The sequence below is a fragment of the Nerophis ophidion genome, linkage group LG20 (assembly GCF_033978795.1).
Source record: "Nerophis ophidion isolate RoL-2023_Sa linkage group LG20, RoL_Noph_v1.0, whole genome shotgun sequence".
NCBI lineage: Eukaryota > Metazoa > Chordata > Actinopteri > Syngnathiformes > Syngnathidae > Nerophis > Nerophis ophidion.
Window position 1 is genome coordinate 19,079,629 of NC_084630.1, and position 21,971 is coordinate 19,101,599.

Genomic DNA, 21,971 nt, shown 5'->3' on the forward strand with positions numbered 1-21,971 from the left:
AACTATGAATGAACACGTGGAGTTATGTACTTAAAAAAAAAAAAGGTGAAATAAATGAAAACATGTTTTATAGTCTAGTTTCTTCAATATTGCCACCCTTTGCTCTGATTACGGCATTCTCTCGAACGGTAGTCACCTGAAATGGTTTTCATTTCCCTGTAGGGCTGGGCGATATGGCCTTTTACTAATATCTCAATATTTTTGGGCCATTTCACGATACACTATATATATCTCCATATTTTGCCTTAGCCTTGAATGAACACTTGATGTATGTAATCACAGCAGTATGATGATTCTATGTGTCTACATTAAAACATTCTTCTTCATACTGCATTAATATATGCTACTTTTAAACTTTCATGCAGAGAGGGAAGTCACAACTAAAAGTGTATTTATTAAACAGTTATTAAGCAGTGGCACAAACATTCATGTCATTTCAGAACAGAGTGCAAAATTGTCAGAGACATTTTAAAACAAGCTAATAGTGCACTTTTGTGCATGATGTCACTAAGATGACATATCAAAACAACACTAAATTAAAGTGCACTTTTTGTACAGAACGCAACTACGATAGTGTAAAACAAAGTGCACTTTTGTGCATGATGTCACATAAGATAGTTCAATAAGTGTCAAAAAAATGAGCTGCATAATTGGAAATCAAATAGTGTACAGTATGTCCTTCGTTCTGTGGTAGGTTCCTGCGGACGTTCTGTTGTAGAGTTTTTTTCCATACAGTGATGATCTGGAAATTGTTGCTTCGGCATTGTGTGGGTGTGGCACCGAACGGAGATACATTTTTTCTGTCAAAATTTTAAAAATCCATTGCCTTTGGTGAGAAAATAAGTTCTTTATTGACACATATCATTTCCAGGTGTTTGCGGGCCAGATCAGGCCCACGGGCCTTGACTTTGACACCTGTGGCCTTAGCGCTTGCATAAGAGAATGATGGGCTCCTAGCTTGTGTGGTGGGGCCACTTTTGCTTGAGACACTCATAGATGATCTGAAGCAGCCTACAAGCGCTCTGTGGGCAAATATGTCCACATGTCACCACCATGAATTATTACACTTTTTAACTGCCTGTTAGGTTAAATTCTCTGCTCTGTTTCACCTGGACTCTTGACTTTCCACCTTGCGAGATCGTTTTTTTAAGTAGTGGCTGATTTTGCCTGCCATAGCTGCAACGCTAAAAAATATAAACTTTACTCTGACATGGAGGAAACATTTTTTTTTTAAATAAACACGACATGCTTGTAATGTTTTCTTGGGGTAACTCCTTAAAGTTGACCTTCTACCAGTCAATCTGTACCGTCATGAGACTCTACCTGATCCTATGCAAACTTCTAATAAATGCTTCAATCAATCAATCTATTATAATTAATCAGAAAAGGTTGGAAACGAGGTTGGAAACTGTGTTCACTTACCAGAAACAAAATGTTCACAGCACAGTCTAGAGCAGACCTGTCGTTGAGTTTTTCAATCTGGCCTGCCGGACATTCCCAAATAATTTTTTTTAGATCTTTAAGGTGGAAAGTGTAGCTGCCATTCTGATGTGCAGTCATGTTTTCTATTGACCGTAAGTCTTAAACTATACAAAGTGTTTCAATGGTTGGAATTAGGGCTGGGCGATATTGGCTTTTATTAATATTGCAATATTTTATGCCATAATGTGATATACGATATATATTACGATATTTTGCCTTGAATGAACACTTGATGCATATAATCACAGCAGTATACTGTGATTATACTATCAAATAACAGAGCTGATTTGACTCGATGCATCTGATGTGTAGGGAAAAATGGCGTTGAGTACCGATGTGACGTCACGTTCTGATGTCGTCGCTCAGAGAGGCATAAACAGAAAGGCGTTTAATTCGCCAAAATTCACCCATTTAGAGTTCGGAAATCGGTTAAAAAAATATATATGGTCTTTTTTCTGCAACATCAAGGTATATATTGACGCTTACATAGGTCTGGTGATAATGTTCCCCTTTAACAAGTGTATTTCATTTTTTTGGCCACTGTTACATTACGCACGGTTTGAATTTACTAAAATAAACCTCCGTACTTAAATCAAGTGATTCTTCCGTCTACCCATACAAAGAGCCTGCGTGCCACTGTTTGAGGATTATCAAACTGATCTAGATTTCAAAGAAGTGTTTTAAATAGAGATAATTAAATGAAGATTGAAATCCTAATAGGTCGCTCTTAAATACCAGACGTTTTATTCACGGACACATAAAGCACAAACTATGTTTGTAAAATAAGTGCAATTGGTCAAAGTCAGATATGTGTTCTAAAAATACGTAAATGGAATTTGGAAAAAAATAAAACCTATAGTTATAATTCAGAGGATCCTCAAATGTCAAACTGGGGCCTTCCTGGTGGCTTCAAATAGATGGCCTCCTGCTCCAAAGTCTGCTAAGTGCCTGACCAGCTTTGTACACCTTTTTACTATTATGGTAATACATATTTAGTAGGGGTGTAACGGTACACAAAAATTTCGGTTCGGTACGTACCTCGGTTTAGAGGCCACGGTTCGGTTCATTTTCGGTACAGTAAGAAAACAACAAAATATACATTTTTTGGTTATTTATTTACCAAATTTGTAAACAATGGCTTTATCCTTTTAACATTGGGAACACTATAATAATTCTGCCCACGTTAATCCACATTAAACTACCTCAAGTTGTTGCTTTGATTAAATAAAATGAAAAAACCTTTCTTCTACAAATACAAAGTGCAACATTAAACAGTTTTAAGTCAACTCATCATGCTTAATTTATTACAGCATTTGGGAAGCCTGTAGTTGACTTTTATTATGTAAATGTTATATTTTTGTCAACATGTGATAGCAGGGAACCTGCCATTCAAAACTAGACTGCTACATTACTAATGATTAATATAACTATAGCTGAAAAATAGTACAATTGCAATAGGAGAGACTATTCATCCCTGAAATCTATGGAGTTCATGTTAGTTCATGTGAAATAAGACAGACAGGGTTTTGCTGCCCCTAACACACACACACACACGCACGCACGCACGCACACACACAGCAAAATGAGCTAACATAACGCTAATTAGCTTTCACATCACCTCAAGCCAGAACTGTGAGCGAGCTGAGCTGCAGTTTAAGTTTCTAGAATGTCAACGGGCTTATAGTGATGTTTGTAATAGTTGTGACTGGAAAGTGTTTTTTATAATTTGGGGAGTGTACGATGTCCGCTGCTAAACACATGTCTGATCGACAATGAAGCATTTACAACATGCGTTCTGAATACGCACTGCTGATTGGCTGTTACATCGCTCTGAATACGCACTGCTGATTGGCTTTGTATGTAACCAATCAGATGGTTGTGTGGGCGGGACAATGCTGGGTGCTCACTGCTCAGACAGGCAGAAAGCAGAGCAGCTTGTTAAGACTTTAGAATACAAACTCCTTCGATACACCCTCTTACCGAACCGAAACCCTGTACCGAAACGGTTCAATACAAATACACGTACCGTTACACCCCTAATATTTAGTATTCATTTAGCATTAATACCTACCTTATACTAATACTAAATGCATATTATGTTAAAACTGCAATTGGCTTTTATTTAAGGCTCTGTGCTTTCGCCTCGACCTTTTTGCCACAGGTCGCACGTTATAGGAAAACATGAAAATCCCTCTCCGTCTGTTTTAGCAATTACCTGCGTTTTTTTTTCTCTCACTCTCATGCTAAAAGAGACGTTTTATTGAAACTAATTGCATGTCTCTCCTGGGAGCCAAATTGTCTGAATGCCAGGCTATGAAAATACACTGAGTCACTGTAATTAGATGTGAGGGCGGAGGGCGGGGTAGCGGACTGACATCACTTCTGTCTGCAGGATTGAGTTACTGCTGTTGAGGGAACAATGTGGAGACCGGGGGAAAAGGTCAACAGGAGGCTACTTTTTAGCTCCTGGATACTTTCACTAAATAGGTTATTTTGTAAGGACCCCACTCATTTGCTTTGCAGATAACCTACTGTACATCACTTGAGAATTGTGTGTACGTTGTGTTATGCAACACAAACCTCAGTCTACGTATGTGAGGTGGTTGCACTCACTGCCTGCTGTTTATTTCTCCACAGGGAACGCCAAGAGCAGCTGATCGGATATCGCAAGAGAGGACCGAAGCCCAAGCACCTGTTGGTTCAGGTAAGAAAGTAGTGCAAAGAGGTAAAACATACTATAACACTGAGCAGTAAATTATGCACAGGGTGTTCCCAAAGTCTAGACATAAAAATGCAGTTACTTTGTAATTATTAAAAAATGTTAGGGATGCACCATAATGAAGATTATTGGCCGAAACCATATATGAGGAAACAAAGGCTGAAATTAGGGCTGTGCGTAATGGCCTTTTATTTATATCTCGATATTTTTAGGCCATGTCACGATACACCGTATATATTTCCATATTTTTTCTTAGCCTTGAATGAACACCTGATTCATATAATCACAGCAGTATGATGATTCTATGTGTCTACATTAAAACATTCTTCTTCATACTGCATTAATATATGCTACTTTTAAACTTTCATGCAGAGAGGGAAATCACAACTATGTCAATTTACCAAAACTGTATTTATTAAACAGTTACTAAGCACACCGGTCATGTCAGAGACATTTTAAAACAAGCTGAGTGCACTTTTGTGCATGATGTCACTAAGATGACATATCAAAACAAAACTAAATTAAAGTGCACTTTTTGTACAGAACGCCACAATAGTTAAAGGGGAACATTATCATCAGACCTATGTAAGCGTCAATATATACCTTGATGGTGCAGAAAAAAGACCATCTATTTTTTTAACCGATTTCCAAACTCTAAATGGGTGAATTTTGGCGAATTAAACACCTTTCTGTTTATCGCGCTGGAGGCGATGACGTCAGAATGTGACGTCGCCGAGGTAATACAGCCGCCATTTTCATTTTCAATACATTACGAACACCGGGTCTCAGCTCAGTTATTTTCCGTTTTTTCTACTATTTTTTGGAACCTTGGAGACATCATGCCTCGTCGGTGTGTTGTGGGAGGGTGTAACAACACTAACAGAGAGGGATTCAAGTTGCACCACTGGCCCGAAGATGCGAAAGTGTCTACCGCCAGACCCCCATTGAATGTGCCAGAGTGTCTCAACATTTGACCGGCAATGCTAAGGCAGACATGGCACAGAGATGTATGGATAACCTGCAAATGTATTTGCAACGATAGTCAACGAAATCACAAAGGTGAGTTTTGTTGATGTTGACTGCCAGCTAATCGATGCTAACATGCTACGCTAATCGATGCTAAGATGCTATTTACCGGCGGTGCTAAAGCAGACATGGAACAGAGATGTATGGATAACCTGTAGATGCGTTTGCAACTATATTACGTTTCCTTCCACCCACATTTAATGCGAAAAAAACACTTACCAATCGACGGATTTAAGTTGCTCCAGTGTCAAAAGATGCGAAAGTCCTGATCGTTTGGTCCGCACATTTTACCGGCCATGCTAACGCAGCTATTCGGCCATGCTATGGCTATGAATAGCGTCAATAGCTATTCGCTCAATAGCTTCAGTTTCTTCTTCAATACTTTCATACTCCAACCATCTGTTTCAATACATGCGTAATCTGTTGAATCGCTTAAGTCGCTGAAATCTGAGTTTGAATCCGAGCTAATGTCGCTATATCTTGCTGTGGTAACCGCCATGTTGTTTGTATTGGCAGCACTGTATGACGTCACAGGGAAATGGCCAGTGTCTTCGCAGAGAGCGAAAATAAGGCACTTTAAAGCTTTATTTAGGTATATTCCGAGACCGGTAAAATTTTGAAAAAAACTTCAAAAAATACAACAAGCCACTGGGAACTGATTTTTATTGTTTTTAACCCTTTTGAAATTGTGATAATGTTCCCCTTTAAAAACAAATAAAGTGCACTTTAGTGCATGATGTCACACAAGATATTTCAATAACTGTCAAATAAAAGTTAACTGCATAATAGGAAATCAAATAGTGTATGTCTTTCTCCATGTGGTAGGTTACTGCGGATGTTTTTGACTGTTTTTGTTGATGTGGAAATGGGTTAATTGGTTTATTGCTGGTTGATTCGGCATTTTGTTGGGTGTGGCACCAAACGGAGATGTCGACATGCGGAGTTTTAAAGGGGAACATTATCACCAGACCTATGTAAGCGTCAATATATACCTTGATGTTGCAGAAAAAAGACCATTTATTTTTTTAACCGATATCCGAACTCTAAATGGGTGAATTTTGGCAAATTAAACGCCTTTCAATTATTCACTCTCTTGTGACATCACCTAGGTAGTCAATCCGCCATTTTCTCAAACACATTACAAACATCGAATCTAATCAGCTCTGTTATTTTCAATTTTTTCAACTGTTTTCCGTACCTTGGAGACATCATGCCCGTCGGTTTGTTGTCGGAGGGTGTAACAACACGATCAGGGACGGATTCAAGTTGACTTACGTGGAGTGTGCATCGATTAGCACGGCATGTTAATCGATGCTAACATGCTATTTAGGCTAGCTGTATGTACATTTGCATCCAGCCTTTCTCTCCACCCACATTTAATGCCAAACAAACACTTACCAATCGACAGATTTAAGTTGCTCCAGTGTCACAAGATGCAAAAGTCCCGATCATTTGGTCTGCACATTTTACTGGCGATGCTAAGGCATACGTGGCACAGAGATGTATGGATATCTTGCGACAATCAATCGAAGGCGATCGCCGAATAGCGTCAATAGCTACTCGCTCAATAGCTTCAGTTTCTTCTTCAATTTCATTTTCGCTATCTGCCTCCATACTCCAACCATCCGTTTCAATACATGCGTAATCTGTTGAATCGTTTAAGCCGCTGAAATCCAAGTCTGAATCCGAGCTAATGTCGCTATATCTTGCTGTGCTATCTGCCATGTTGGCATCACTAAATGACATCACAGGAAAATGGACGATGGATTTAAAGATAGCGAAAATCAGACACTTTAAAGCCTTTTTTCGGGATATTCCCTGATGGGTAAAATTTTGAAAAAAACTTCAAAAAATAAAATAAGCTACTGAGAACTGATTTTTATTGGTTTTAACCCTTCTGAAATTGTGATAATGTTCCCCTTTAAGCACTTTTCATTCTCTAGCGGGTGACTTTTCAAAAGATGCTACAAATGAGTAGTGTGGCTACTTTTTGTAGCGACGCTTTTGCCGCATACTTGACATATTACGGTTGTCTGTTCAACATCTTCCCGCTTGAAGCCGAACCACCGCCAGACGATGGACTCCGTGCTGTTTTTCTTGGGAAATAATACTTCCATCATTTGTTAACAGATTCGCATCTTTCACTCTCTCGTATTATCACTCGCACCGCTCCGCTAGCACCACCTGCTACAGCTAACTTTACCCATGCCGCTACCTCTCTGCTCGGCGAGGGTGTATGACGTTGCAGATGCGACAGTATTTGACTTATGTAAGAAGGTGTGCTTGTTTTATCTCTCTGTGAAAAGGAGAGACAAGAAAGAGTGAGAAAAGCCTTAAGTGTAATGCCCGCAGCTAAAAGCAACTGCGTGAGAATGTATACTCGTATACACATGTATATATTTGATTTATCGTACAGCCCTCGCTGAAACATAAAAATAAGTTATGACAATTAATGACGTTGCATTTACTAACATCGCTAAAATCAAGGCATTGCAATTGCACAAGTGTACTTATTGAAATAAAACAAAAAACAGTTTGGCTAATGAAGATTAAGTCAAATAAACAAGCTTTGTTCTTCTCAAACGCCTCCTATCAGTACAACATTTTGGCCAACAAAAATAGAGTGACTCGTCTCACATCGAATACACAATCATCACAGCCTTTCAATTTGATGAGATGACAAATCATTTTAGGTAGTATTGATGTTATTTGAACATTGATACAGTTTACAGTTAAAAGACGAGTGAACATCCCAGTAAACAAATTAAATCAATCAATCAATGTTTACTTATATAGCCCTAAATCACTATTGTCTCAAAGGGCTGCACAAACCACTACGACATCCTCGGTAGGCCCACATAAGGGCAAGGAAAACTCACACCCAGTGGGACATCGGTGACAATAATGACCCAGTGGGACGTCGGTGACAATGATAACTATGAGAACCTTGGAGAGGAGGAAAGCAATGGATGTCGAAGACTTTATAAATGAGTTGTGACAACGTTCACTACACATCGCCTGCTGCATGTTTCCTCACCTCATTAACTCTTAGTCGCAGCAGCTGATGTATTGAGAAAAAGAAAAGCAACATCAAATATAATTCTCTTTCACTGTATTCTTTTAGTGTGGGGACAAGTGCATCTGTCTTCAATATTGTCCACACCTGTATCCATCTAAACACAGGAGTGCGCTCTTAACCGCATGCCGGGCGGCGAAAGAAAATGACGTTAAACCAAGCGCTTGGCTCTGTTTACTCCGAGAGAAAATCTCCCGAGCAAAGTCTGGGTCGTTAGTCCGCCATGATTATCAAGCCAAATGACGCTCGTGCGCATTCGCCTGACTAAAATGCATTAATAAATGACAGTTTTTCAATAATTAATAAATTAGACGGTATTACTAACCATCTGGAATTTTATCGCGAATTATCATTATACCGTTTCCTGTTACATACCTCGTGCATGAAACAAGTAAAAAGTCAAGGGCGGTCACAGCATGTTCCTGCCGCTATTGTTGGTCAATTGTTTAGGACATTACGGCAAATGACAGGGGCGGTCGCGGCACGTGTTGCTGTAGTTAAATCCGATCTAGGGCTGGGCGATATTGGCTTTTATTAATATCGCGTTATTTTTATGCCATATTGGTATATACGATATATATATTACGATATTTTGCCTTGGCCTTGAATGAACACTTGATGCATATAATCACAGCAGTATGATGATTCTATGTGTCTACATTAAAACATTCTTCTTCATACTGCATTAATATATGCTACTTTTAAACTTTCATGCAGAGAGGGAAATCACAACAAAGTCAATTGACCAAAACTGTATTTATTAAACACTCTTCATTCTCTCATGGGTGACTTTTTAAATGAAAGAACAAATTAATAGTGTTGCTACCTTTTTGTAGTAACACGTCTGCTGCATACTTTGCATTGATTGATTGATACTTTTATTAGTAGATTTCACAGTTCAGTACATATTCCGTACAATTGACCACTAAATGGTAACACCTGAATAAATTTTTCAACTTGTTTAAATTGGGGTCCACGTTAATCATTTCATGGTACAAATCTATACTATCAGCATAATATAGTCATCACACAGGTTAATCATCATAGTATATACATTGAACAGTATATTGCTGTTGTCTGCTGAATATCTTCCCACTTGAAGCCAAACCACAGCCAAATGATGGATCCCCTGCTCTTTATGTTGAGCATTTATTGTTCTTCCTCCATTTGTGATAAGTTTTACACCATCTCTCTCTTGTATTGTCACAAGCTCCGCTCGCTCGACCTGGCCCAGCTAACGTTAGCCATGCTGCTACCTCTCTGATCGGCGAGCGCTATGACGCTAGACGCGCGAGAGTATGTGACGTATGTAAGAAGGCGGGCTTGTTTTCCGTATCTGTCAGAATGAGAGATGAGGAGGAGTGAGAAACACCTGTTGTGTGATGCACGCAGCTAAAAGCAACTCGATCTGCCTCAGCTGACGTTAGCCACCAAAAAGTTCAAAGAATCTGGAGAAATCACTGCACGAAAGCGACGATATTACGAACGTTTGATCCCTCAGGCGGTACTGCATCAAAAACCGACATCAGTGTGTAAAGGATATCACCACATAGGCTCAGGAACACTTCATAAAACCATTATCAGTAAATCAAATCAAATCAATATTTATTTATATAGCCCTAAATCACAAATGTCTCTAAGGACTGTACAAACGACTACGACATCCTCGGAAGAACCCACATAAGGGCAAGGAAAACTCACACCCAGTGGGCAAGGAAAACTCACACCCGGTGGGACGCCAGTGACAATGATGACTATGCTAACGTTAGCTCTCGGCAAGAGCGTGTGACGCTACATGCGCGACAGTATGTGATGTATGTAAGAAGGCGGGCCTATTTTACGTCTCTGGGAGAAGGACAGACGAGAAGAAGTGAGACACGCCAGTAATGTAATACACGCAGCTTAAAGCAACAGTGTGAGAACATATAATCGAATATTACGATATAGTCATTTTCTATATCTCACAGAGACAAACCTGCGATATATCGTATATCTCGATATATCGCCCAGCCCTAATTCGATTCCTGATTTCTTTGGAGGAATCTTTCCAGTGAGTACAATCTTTGCCCAATTGTGAACACCAGCACACAGCTGCGGTAAAGATCACCCATCAATTAAAAAAAGGCAACTATTGGCCCTCGATCCTTTCTTACTATCTGGTAGAAACCAATTCAGCAACTTGATTGAGTTAAACACACATTTCTATATTGTTTAACATTTTTAATGCTCAATGTTTGCCATAAGATTACAGCTTTGGGCTGTCATGCACAGACACAGCTTAGTCAACTGTAATGTGATGGCTTCTCTATGGTTAAAATTTTTGATGCACGTGTCCTGATAAAATGGTAGGGAAATAAGTTATGTTAATTTACAATGATCCTTTTGCAAACCCCGTTTCCGTATGAGTTGGGAAATTGTGTTAAATGTAAATATAAACAGAATACAATGATTTGCAAATCATTTTCAACCCATATTCAGTTGAATATGCTACAAAGACAACATATTTGATGTTCAAACTGATAAACTTTTTTTTTTTTTTTTTGCAAATAATCATTAACTTTAGAATTTGATGCCAGCAACACGTGACAAAGAAGTTGAGAAAGGTGGCAATAAATACTGATAAAGTTGAGGAATGCTCATCAAACACTTATATGGAAAATCCCACAGGTGTGCAGACTAATTGGGAACAATTGGGTGCCATGATTGGGTATGAAAGCAGCTTCCATGAAATGCTAAGAAATTCACAAACAAGGATGGGGCGAGGGTCACCAATTTGTAAGCAAATTGTCGAACAGTTTTAGAACAACATTTCTCAACGAGCTATTGCAAGGAATTTAGGGATTTTACAATCTACGGTCCGTAAAATCATCAAAAAGTTCAGAGAATCTGGAGAAGTCACTGCACGTAAGCAATGTTATTATGGACCTTTGACCCCTCAGGTGGTACTGCATCAAACACTGACATCAGTGTGTAAAGGATATCACCACATAGGCTCAGGAACACTTCATAAAACCACTGTCAATAATTATAGTTGGTAACTACATCTGTAAGTGCAAGTTAAAACTCTACTATGCAAAGCCAAACTCATTTATCAACAATATCCTGAAACGCCGCTGGCTTGGCCGGGCCCGAGCTCACCTAAGATGGACTAATGCAAAGTGGAAAGGTGTTCTGTGGTCTGACGAGTCCACATTTCAAATTATATTTGGAAACATTAGAGGACGTGGTGTCCTCCGGAACAAAGAAGAAAATAACCATTCGGATTGTTATACGCGCAAAGTTCAAAAGCCAGCATAGGGCTGGGCGATATGACAAAAAAAATGATCACAATATAAGTGTTTCATATCAGTCGATATCGATAATTATCGATAAAAAAAAAAAAAAAAACTATTCTAAATAAAGACCAGGAGAAAAAAGGCTGAATTTAAATACTTTTATTTTAAATATAACCTTTAACCTTTAGAACGAGGTCAGCATTAAGAAAAACTGTCAAATAAATGAAAATACTGGTCGATGTGCAAATATTGACATTAAATAAATGCTTACCCAGACTTCTCAACTATGCTGAGCGGTAGCATGTCCTTCGCTAATTGATACACCACTGCATCCCTTATTTCTTTACAATGTTTTGAATTGTTGTTGTATGGCACTGCTGCCGAGTGCCTCTCGATGGTGGTCTGTTGTTGCCGCTTCGGTGCTGTTCCACTTGCACCGGCTGATGTAGATGCTTGTGGCTGTTTGCTGCTGTACTCCAGCGGGTGAGAGCGGCTCCGGTGGTAAAATAAGTTTGTCGTGTTCCAACACTCGGTCGGGACTACGACCTTGCAAAGTTTGCAGACAGTATTACTCTGATTCGTATCGGACTTAAACAATCCAAAATACTGCCAAACTGGTGACGTTTCCTTTTTTATTTACAATTTCCTCTCGTGCTGCCGCACTCATATTCCCGTTTCGTTGATTTACGTGGACTCCGACTTAAACAAGTTGAAAAACTTATTCGGGTGTTACCATTTAGTGGTCAATTGTACGGAATATGTACTGAACTGTGCAATCTACTAATAAAAGTATCAATCAATCGTTGCTTTTTTTTTTCCCTGTTAGCATTTCCCAGAATGCGTTGCGGTTCAGGCTCGGCCGTGATAGGTCGAGAGGCTAAAGCCCTTCCTTTGCCTACACCCCCCAGAATGCCGTGCGGTTCCGGCTCTGCGTTTCTTACTATTTTTTTCTAACAGAACTCAGTGAAATTATCGAACGTTCTATCGACCCCATTTTCTATTGATATTGATCACATGTCTATCGCGATATATATCGTTATCGTTTTATCGCCCAGCCCTAAGCCAGCATTTGTGATGGTATGGGGGTGTATTAGTGCGCAAGGCATGGGAAACTTACACATCTGTGAAGGCACCATTATTGCTGAAAGGTCCATACAGGTTTTGAAGCAACATATGTTGTCATCCAATCAACGTTATCATGGACGCCCCTGCTTATTTCCACAAGACAAGTGTTACAACAGCGTGGCTTCGTAAAATAAGAGTGCGGGTACTTTCCTAGCCCGCCTGCAGTCCAGACCTGTCTCCCATCGAAAATGTGTGGCGCGTTATGAAGCGTAAAATACGACAGCGGAGACCCTGGACTGTTGAACGACTGAAGCTCTACATAAAACATAAATGGGAAAGAATTCCACTTTCAAATCTTCAACAATTAGTTTCCTCAGTGAGTGTTGTTGAAAGAAAAGGTGATGTAACACAGTGGTGAACATGCTCTTTCCCAACTACTTTGGCACGTGTTGCAGCCATGAAATTCTAAGTTAATTATTTTTTGCAAAAAAAAATAAAGTTTATGAGTTTGAACATCAAATATGTTGTGTTTGTAGTGCATTCAACTGAATATGGGTTGAAAAGGATTTGCAAATCATTGTATTCCGTTTATATTTACATCTAACACAATTTCCCAACTCATCTGGAAACCGGGTTTACATGAAGGACACTCAACAATCCCAAAGCGGTGCCTGGCGATATTGTTCCACTCCACTTCTGTAGGTGGTAGTAGTGTAAATTGAAAGTGGACGGCAACTGTCACGCTGTGTTTCACCACATTTGGTGGATCCGGAGGGTAAGATGCCCTAAAACGACAATAAGTTACAAAACCCAAAACCAGTGAAATTGGCACTTTGTCCATCCATCCATTTTGTACCGCTTATTCCCTTTCGGGGTCGCGGGGGGCGCTGGCGCCTATCTCAGCTACAATCGGGCGGAAGGCGGGGTACACCCTGGACAAGTCGCCAACTCATCGCAGGGCCAACACAGATAGACAGACAACATTCACACTCACATTCACACACTAGGGCCAATTTTGTGTTGCCAATCAACCTATCCCCAGGTGCATGTCTTTGGAAGTGTAAATGGTAAATAAAAACAGACTACAATGATCTGCAAATCCTTTTCAACTTATATTCAATTGAATGGACTGCAAAGACAAAGAAAGAGAGGCAAGAAAAACTTTTTTTTTGCAAATATTAGCTCATTTGGAATTTTGATTCCTGCAACATGTTCAAAAAAAGTGGCAAAAAAGACTGAGAAAGTTGAGGAATGCTCATCAAACACTTATGTGGAACATCCCAAAGGTGAACAGGCTAATTGGGAACAGGTGGCTATAAAAGCAGCTTCCGTGAAATGCTCAGTCATTCACAAACAAGGATGGGGCGAGGGTCACCACTTTGTCAACAAATGCGTGAGCAAATTGTCGAACAGTTTAAGAACAACATTTTTTAACAAGCTATTGCAAGGAATTTAGGGATTTAACAATCTACAGACCGTAATATCCTCAAAAGGTTCGGAAAATTTGGAGAAAGGCCGAAAACCAACATTGAATGCCTGTGACCTTTGACCCCTCAGGCGGTACTGCATCAGAAAGCAACATCAATGTGTAAAGGATATCACCACATGGTTTCAGGAACACTTCAGAATACCACTGTCAGTAACTAATAAGTTAAATTACCTGTGATTGTCACACACACACACACACACACACACACACACTAGATTTGGCGAAATTATTCTCTGCATTTGACCCATCACCCTCGATCACCCCCTGGGAGGTGAGGGGAGCAGTGGGCAGCAGCGGTGGCCGCGTCGGGGAATCATTTTTGGTGATTTAACCCCCAATTCCAACCCTTGATGCTGAGTGCCAAGCAGGGAGGTAATATTTCCCATTTTTATAGTCTTTGGTATGACTCGGCCAGGGTTCAAACTTACAACCTACCGATCTCAGGGCGGACACTCTAACCATTAGGCAACTACAGTTGGTCCCTACATCTGTACGTGCAAGTTAAAACTCTACTATGCAAAGCCAAACCCATTTATCAACAACGCCCAGAAACGCCGCTGGCTTGGCTGTGCCCGAGCTCATCTAAGATGGACTGGTGCAAAGTGGAAAAATGGTATGACAAGTCGACACTTCAAATTGTATTTAGAAACTGTGGATGTCGTATCCTCTGACCAAAGAGGAAAAGAACCATCCGGACTGTTGCAGGCGCAAAGTTGAAAAGCCAGCATCTGTGATGGTAGGGGAGTGTATTATTGCCCAAGGCATGGGTAACTTACACATCAGTGAAGGCACCATTAATGCTGAAAGGTACATACAGGTTTTTGGAGCAACATGTGTTGCCATCCAAGCAACGTTATCATAGACGCCCCTACTTATTTCAGCAAGACAATGACAAGCCACGGGTTACAACGGCGTGGCTTCATAGTAAAAGATTGCGGGTACTAGACTGGCCTGCCTGTAGTCCAGACCTGTGTGCTGTATTATGAAGCCTAAAATACCACAACTGTTACAACTGTTACAACTTAAGCTGTACATCAAAAAAGAATGGGAAATAATTACAACTGAAAAGCTTAAAAAATGTGTTTCCTCAGTTCGCAAACATTTACTGAGTGTTGTTAAAAGTAAAGGCCTGTAACACAGTGGTAAAAATGCCCCTGTGCCAACGTTTTTGCAATGTTTTGCCGCCATTAAATTCTAAGTTAAAGGGGAACATTATCACAATTTCAAAAGGGTTAAAAACAATAAAAATCAGTTCCCAGTGGCTTGTTGTATTTTTTGAAGTTTTTTTCAAAATTTTACACGTCCCGGAATATCCCTAAATAAAGCTTTAAAGTGCCTTATTTTCGCTGTCTTCGAAACCACTATCCATTTCCCTGTGACGTCATACAGGGCTGCCAATACAAACAACATGGCGGTTACCACAGCAAGATATAGCGACATTAGCTCGGATTCAGACTCGGATTTCAGCGGTTTAAGATTAAGATTACGCATGTATTGAAACAGATGGTCGGAGTATGGAGGCAGATAGCAAAAACAAAATTGAAGAAGAAATTGAAGCTATTGGGCGAATAGCTATTGACGCTATTCGGCCATAGCGTGGGTGTACCTAATGAAGTGACCCATAGCATGGCTGCCTTATTAGCATCGCCGGTAAAATGTGCGGACCAAACAATCAAGACATTCCCATCTTGTGACACGGAGCAACTTAAATCCGTCGATTGGTAAGTGTTTGTTTCGCATTAAATGTGGGTATCTAGTTTCAAATGTATATGCAGCTATCGTAAATAGCGTGTTAGCATCGATTAGCATAGCATGTTAGCATCGATTAGCTGGCAGTCATGACATGACCAAATATGTCTGATTAGCAAATAAGTCAACATCAACAAAACTCACCTTTGTGATTTCGTTGAATTTATCATTGCAAATGCATCTGCAGGTTATCCATACATCTCTGTGCCATGTCTGCCTTAGCATCGCCGGTCAAATGTGAAGACACTTTGGTACATTCAATGGGGGTCTGGCGGCAGACACTTTCTCATCTTTGGGCCAGTGGTGCAACTTGAATCCCTCCCTGTTAGTGTTGTTACACCCTCCGACAACACACTGACTAGGCATGATGTCTGCAAGGTTCCAAAAAATAGTTGAAAAAACGGAAAATAACAGAGTTGAGACCCGGTGTTTGTAATCTGAAAATGAATATGGCGGGGGGGGTGTTACCTCGGTGACGTCACGTTCTGACGTCATCACCAAAAGACCGATAAACAGAAGGGCGTTTAATCCGCCAAAATTCACCCATTTAGAGTTCGGAAATCGGTTAAAAAAATACATGGTCTTTTTTCTGCAACATCAAGGTATATATTGACGCTGGGAATAGGTTTGGTGATAATGTTCCCCTTTAATGATTATTTGCACACAAAAAAATAGTTTCTCAGTTAGAACATTAAATATCTTGACTTTGCAGTCTATTCAATTGAATATAAGTTGAAAAGGATTTTCAACACTGTGTTCTGTTTTTATTTACCATTTACACAATGTTCCAACTTCACTGATTTGAATTTTGTAGATTAAGTTCCACTATCGACCCCTTTGTCCAGATAACGGACTATATACAAAGAACACAATTCAATTCCATGATTGTGTTGGGTCCATGAATTAAAAATTGTGTGCAACTGGTGGAAAGGGTCAAAGTGAGCTGCCTCAATTCTTCCTTGGAGTGTGTCAGTGGTAACACACGGGATGAAGTCAGTGACAGGTCACAAAGCATACCAGTGACATTCCTCTAAGCTGAGATCACTGTCACGGGAAGCACTTGAAACAAAAGTCACTGAAAGAAGTGCACAGTAGTGGTGCTGACAAAAAACACATTTGTTTGCACATATGAAACGCTCTACTTCAGTTTTTCTCAACCATAGAGCCGCGAGCGTCTCCTAAAAATATTTGTTTTTCAGTTGCGGTCTGCATGGGCCATGACAGTCTTCAATTGCAGCACACTTTACCACCACTTGGGGCAGTAATGACAATCTCAAACAAACAGAATAAGTTTGGAGCTAAGGTCACAGAAGTTTATTAAATGCAAAAATTATGAGTAAAGTGGTAGAGCTGTGTTTTCAATTGCACTTTAATTTTATTGACAGTTGAGTTAAGAAACTTTATCACTATTGATGTACTTATTTTAGCATTACATAATTATATATAAAGGTATTTTTTGTCAGCTACTAATGATTTCTTTATTTGATTAGTACTTATTTTTCTAATCAGCCTGACCTAAGAATAGAATAGAAAATAGTAAATGTTTATTGCCACCGAGGTGGAAAACTATTGACAGGTGATAGACAGCACTAAAATACAAACACTCTTATACAAATAAAACATACAGATGTCCGATAATGGCTTTTTTGCCGATATTTTGGTATTGTCCAACTCTTAATTACCGATTTCGATACCAACCGATATATACAGTTGTGGAATTAATACATCATTATGCTTAATTTTGTTGTGATGCCCCCGCTGGATGCATTAAACAATGTAACAAGGTTTTCCAAAATAAATCAACTCAAGTTATGGAAAGAAAATGCCAACATGGCACTGCCAAATTTATTATTGAAGTCACAAAGTGCATTATTTTTTTTAACATGCCTCAAAACAGCAGCTTGGAATTTGGGACATGCTCTCCCTGAGAGAGCATGAGGAGGTTGAGGTTGGGGCGTTGCGGGAAGGGGTGGATACTGTAGCGTCCCGGAAGAGTTAGTGCTGCAAGGGGTTCTAGGTATTTGTTCTGTTGTGTTTATGTTGTGTTACGGTGCGGATGTTCTTCCGAAATGTGTTTGTCATTCCTGTTTGGTGTGGGTTCACATTGTGGCGCATATTTGCATTCACTTGTGTGTGTGTGAAAAGCCGTAGATATTATGTGATTGGGCTGACAAGCAAAGGCAGTGCCTTTAAGGTTTATTGGCGCTCTGTACTTCTCCCTACGTCCGTGTACCGCTCCGTACAGCGGCGTTTTAAAAAGTCGTAAATGTTACTTTTTGAAACCGATCCCGATAATTCCCGATATTACATTTTCAAACATTAATTGGCCGATAATATCGGCAGTCCTATATTATCGGACATCTCTACTAAAACATATAACAATTGGAACAGAAGCTAGGTAAAAACAGGAAGTAAAGTAACTATAAGTTAGGACCTAAAAGAGAATCTGTAAAACATAAAAGCAAAGCAGTTCCTGTTAAAGGTGGATTTGTTTACTTTGTCACATTAAGACTGTCAACAGCATTTGGGATAAAATACTTTTTAAAAGGACCTCTGCTCAGTGGAGCTCTATAGCGCCTCCCTGGCGTCATGAGCACAAACTGCCATCACATGTGAGCTCTCCACCTGTGTCCCAGAGGCTTCTGGGATTAACACTAGGGGTGTGCCAAAACATCGATACTACGATATATCGCGATATTTCCTCTTGCGGTGCGTTATCGATACACGGGCGTCAAATATCGATATTTATAAACATAAACATACAGCCGTTTTAAACAGATTCGCCCACAAAAACCTGTTTGATTTATGGAGTCACTACTTCGAGCCTCCATATTATGGCGCTCTAGCGCAGTACTCTAGAGTACTCTGGTAGAGTACTCTTTGAAAGGAAAGAAGAAGAAGCAGCAGCAGCAACAGATGGAGGGAATGGCGCAAAGCGGAGGAGCGAATAGCAGAGAAAAACACGTGAAAGATGCACCGGCGAATTTTAAATCTAAAGTCTGGGCCCACTTCGGCTTTTACTATACAGACAATGAAACAACACTTGATAAAGAGTTCGCAATCTGCAAGAACTGTCTCGCGAAGGTCAAGTACAGGGGCAACACAGCGAACATGCACAGCCATCTTGTCCGCCATCATCCTGAGCTTGCCACGCAGGAAAGGGCGAGTAGCGACGCTAATGCTAACGTTTCTGTTAGCCAGCCTACAATCAACACCGTATATAAAGCAAAGCTCCCTTCTGTATCCCCCAGGGCTGCGAGCATTACAAAGTCCATTGCTTGCTTTATTTGTAAAGATCTTGGACCATATAGGATCTTAAAATGTGTTCTCAGGTTTTCATAAGACCACCCAGGTGTTGATAATGTAATGCACTGACTGAAATGTTTATTTTTTATATACAGTGAAGTGCCAGTTTTTATAAAACAATTAGATTTTAATTGTTAAGCACTGATGTGTCCATGATTACATAGAAGCTCAGTAGCACTGAAATGTATATTTTCTGCATTCATTTTGTTTTTTTAATAATTTTAATTTGCACAGACAAAAATATTTTGGTGAAATTGATTCAGTGCAGTCAATAAATTTTGAATTTCTTCAGTGACACTGAAATCATGATGTATCGTGGATGAAATTTCTTTCAATACATCGATTATCGCATAATCGTATCGTGATCTTATCGTTATCGTGGGCAAAATATCGTGATATTATCGTACCGCGAGGTACCTGATGACGCCCAGCCCTAATTAACACACTATTTTAGCAGCCATTTAAACTATTCTGTGTAGTTTGTATTTAGCTTACAAGTCAAGTGACCAAACCAAGCACATTTTAAAGGCCTACTGAAACCCACTACTTCCGACCACGCAGTCTGATAGTTTATATATCCATGATGAAATATTAACATTGCAACACATGCCAATACAGCCAGTTTAGTTTACTAAATTACAATTTTAAATTTCCCACTGAGTTTCCTGTTGAAAACGTCATGGAATGATGACACGTTTTTGTGATGTTATTGGTTGGAGGGGACATATTAGCCCAGCACCACTTACGTCTAAAAGTCGTCTCTTTTCATTGCGCAATTACGCAGTATTTTGGACATCTGTGTTGCTGAATCTTTTGCAATTTGTTCAATTAATAATGGAGACTATAAAGAATAATGCTGTTGGTGGAAAGCGGTGGATTGCGGCTGCTTTTAGCACCGAAACACAGCCAGTGTTTTTGTTTGTTGTGAAGCTTTAACACAGAGCGGTCAAGCGAACATGTTTCTCTACGTCAACCAGCAAGTTTTTGGATGGGAACATTGTGATATAAAGTCGGCTCTTACCGGAGACTTGAGTGGATTACGCGACCTCATCCTGCAGCTCAAAAAGTCAGCTGAGATCTTGGCTCCTCGGCTTTTCTCAGAGACACTGGCGTTCACCGCAGCCATCCGACTTTCAGGTATGACTTTATAATCTCACTAAAATACTAGGGGTGTAACGGTACACAAAAATTTCGGTTCGGTACGTACCTCGTTTCAGAGGTCACGGTTCGGTTCATTTTCGGTACAGTAAGAAAACAACAAAATATAAATTTTTTGATTATTTATTTAACAAATTTGCTAAATCTTCCACCCACATTTTTTTTCTTAGTGGAATATTTGATGTGAAGTAATCGGAAACTCTGATAGGTCAATAATTCATAACAACATTGATTTCGATTCAATATTATGTTTTGAGCAATGACAGTTTGAATGAAAAAAAAAACAGCTTGTTTTATTAGTCAACGTTGCAACTTTTTCTGAATTACATTCAGCCTTTAAGCTTTTGGATTTCACTTTTGTTTATGTTTTTGTTTTTTTTAATAGTATTTTTAGAATGTGCGGTGGGCCTTTAAACATTAGCTGTGGGCCGTAAATGGCCTCCGGGGCACACTTTTGACACCCCTGCTAGAGATAATAAAAAATAAAATCTGATAAATCTATGGTTAAAAAGCATAGCCTGGCGACGCATGCGCATTAATCATAACTCTCTCGCTCTCTGTCTCTGCCCCGCCCTCACGAATGCTGCTGCCGTGCACCACTTTTTTTGTTGTTTTTAACCCCTTTCTTATCCCTGAACGTACATTGAAAATACACACAACCCTTAACTTAAAATGTCGGACATTTGAGGCATTTAAGAAACTCCACCTGGACAGTTCCGCAAAGAGGACATATCCCGTGAAAAGAGGAGGTATGGTCAGCCTATCATAGCCCGATGCTAGCATGCCGTGTGTTTGTTTTTGTTTTTTGATTGATTGAAACGTTTATTAGTAGATTGCACAGTACAGTACATATTCCGTACAATTGACCACTAAATGGTAACACCCGAATACGTTTTTCAACTTGTTTAAGTCGGGGTCCACGTAAATCAATTCATGGTGCCTCAGTGTGCATTGTTTACAAAACGTGCGGTGCGCTACTTAATATCTCCGTGAGGTTCGGTACACCTCTGAACCGAACCGAAACCCCAGCACCGAAACGGTTCAATACAAATACACGTACCGTCACACCCCTATAAAATACTATTAACACAATAAGAAGATTAGGGATTTTCCAGAATTATCCTAGTAAATATGTCTAATTACATCTGAAACTCTCCCACTCCCGCCGCCTAAAGCCGTCGCCTTTTCTTTTTTTTTTTTTTTTTGTGCTTCACTCTAACTTTCCTCATCCAGGAATCTTTCATCCTCGCTCAACTTAATGGGGAAATCTTTGCTTTCTCGGTCCGAATTGCTCTTACTGCTAGTGGCTCACATTATGAATTATATGAAGATGTGAGGAGCCCTCACACCGGTGACGTCACGCGCACATCGTCTGCTACTTCCGGTACAGGCAAGGCTTTTTTATTAGCGACCAAAAGTTGTGAACTTTATCGTCAATGTTCTCTACTAAATCCTTTCAGCAAAAATATGGCAATATCGCGAAATGATCAAGTATGACACATAGAATGGGCCTGCTATCCCCGTTTAAATGAGAAAATCTCATTTCATTAGGCCTTTTAAAACACTGTAAATATGTGCACAATAAACAAGTTCAAAAATGTTCGGACTAATTCAGAGACTAATTGA

The 21,971-nt window shown here is 39.8% G+C and overlaps 1 protein-coding gene across 1 annotated transcript in view; it reads left to right on the forward strand.

Moving 5' to 3' along the window:
* LOC133538825 (E3 SUMO-protein ligase CBX4-like) overlaps window positions 1-21,971 on the forward strand; it is a 43,761-nt gene that overhangs the window by 10,095 nt on the left and 11,695 nt on the right. Inside the window, exon 4 of the mRNA XM_061880644.1 lies at window positions 4,120-4,186. Within this exon, the coding sequence (XP_061736628.1) occupies window positions 4,120-4,186 (67 nt within the window). The remainder of the gene's footprint in view (window positions 1-4,119; window positions 4,187-21,971) is intronic.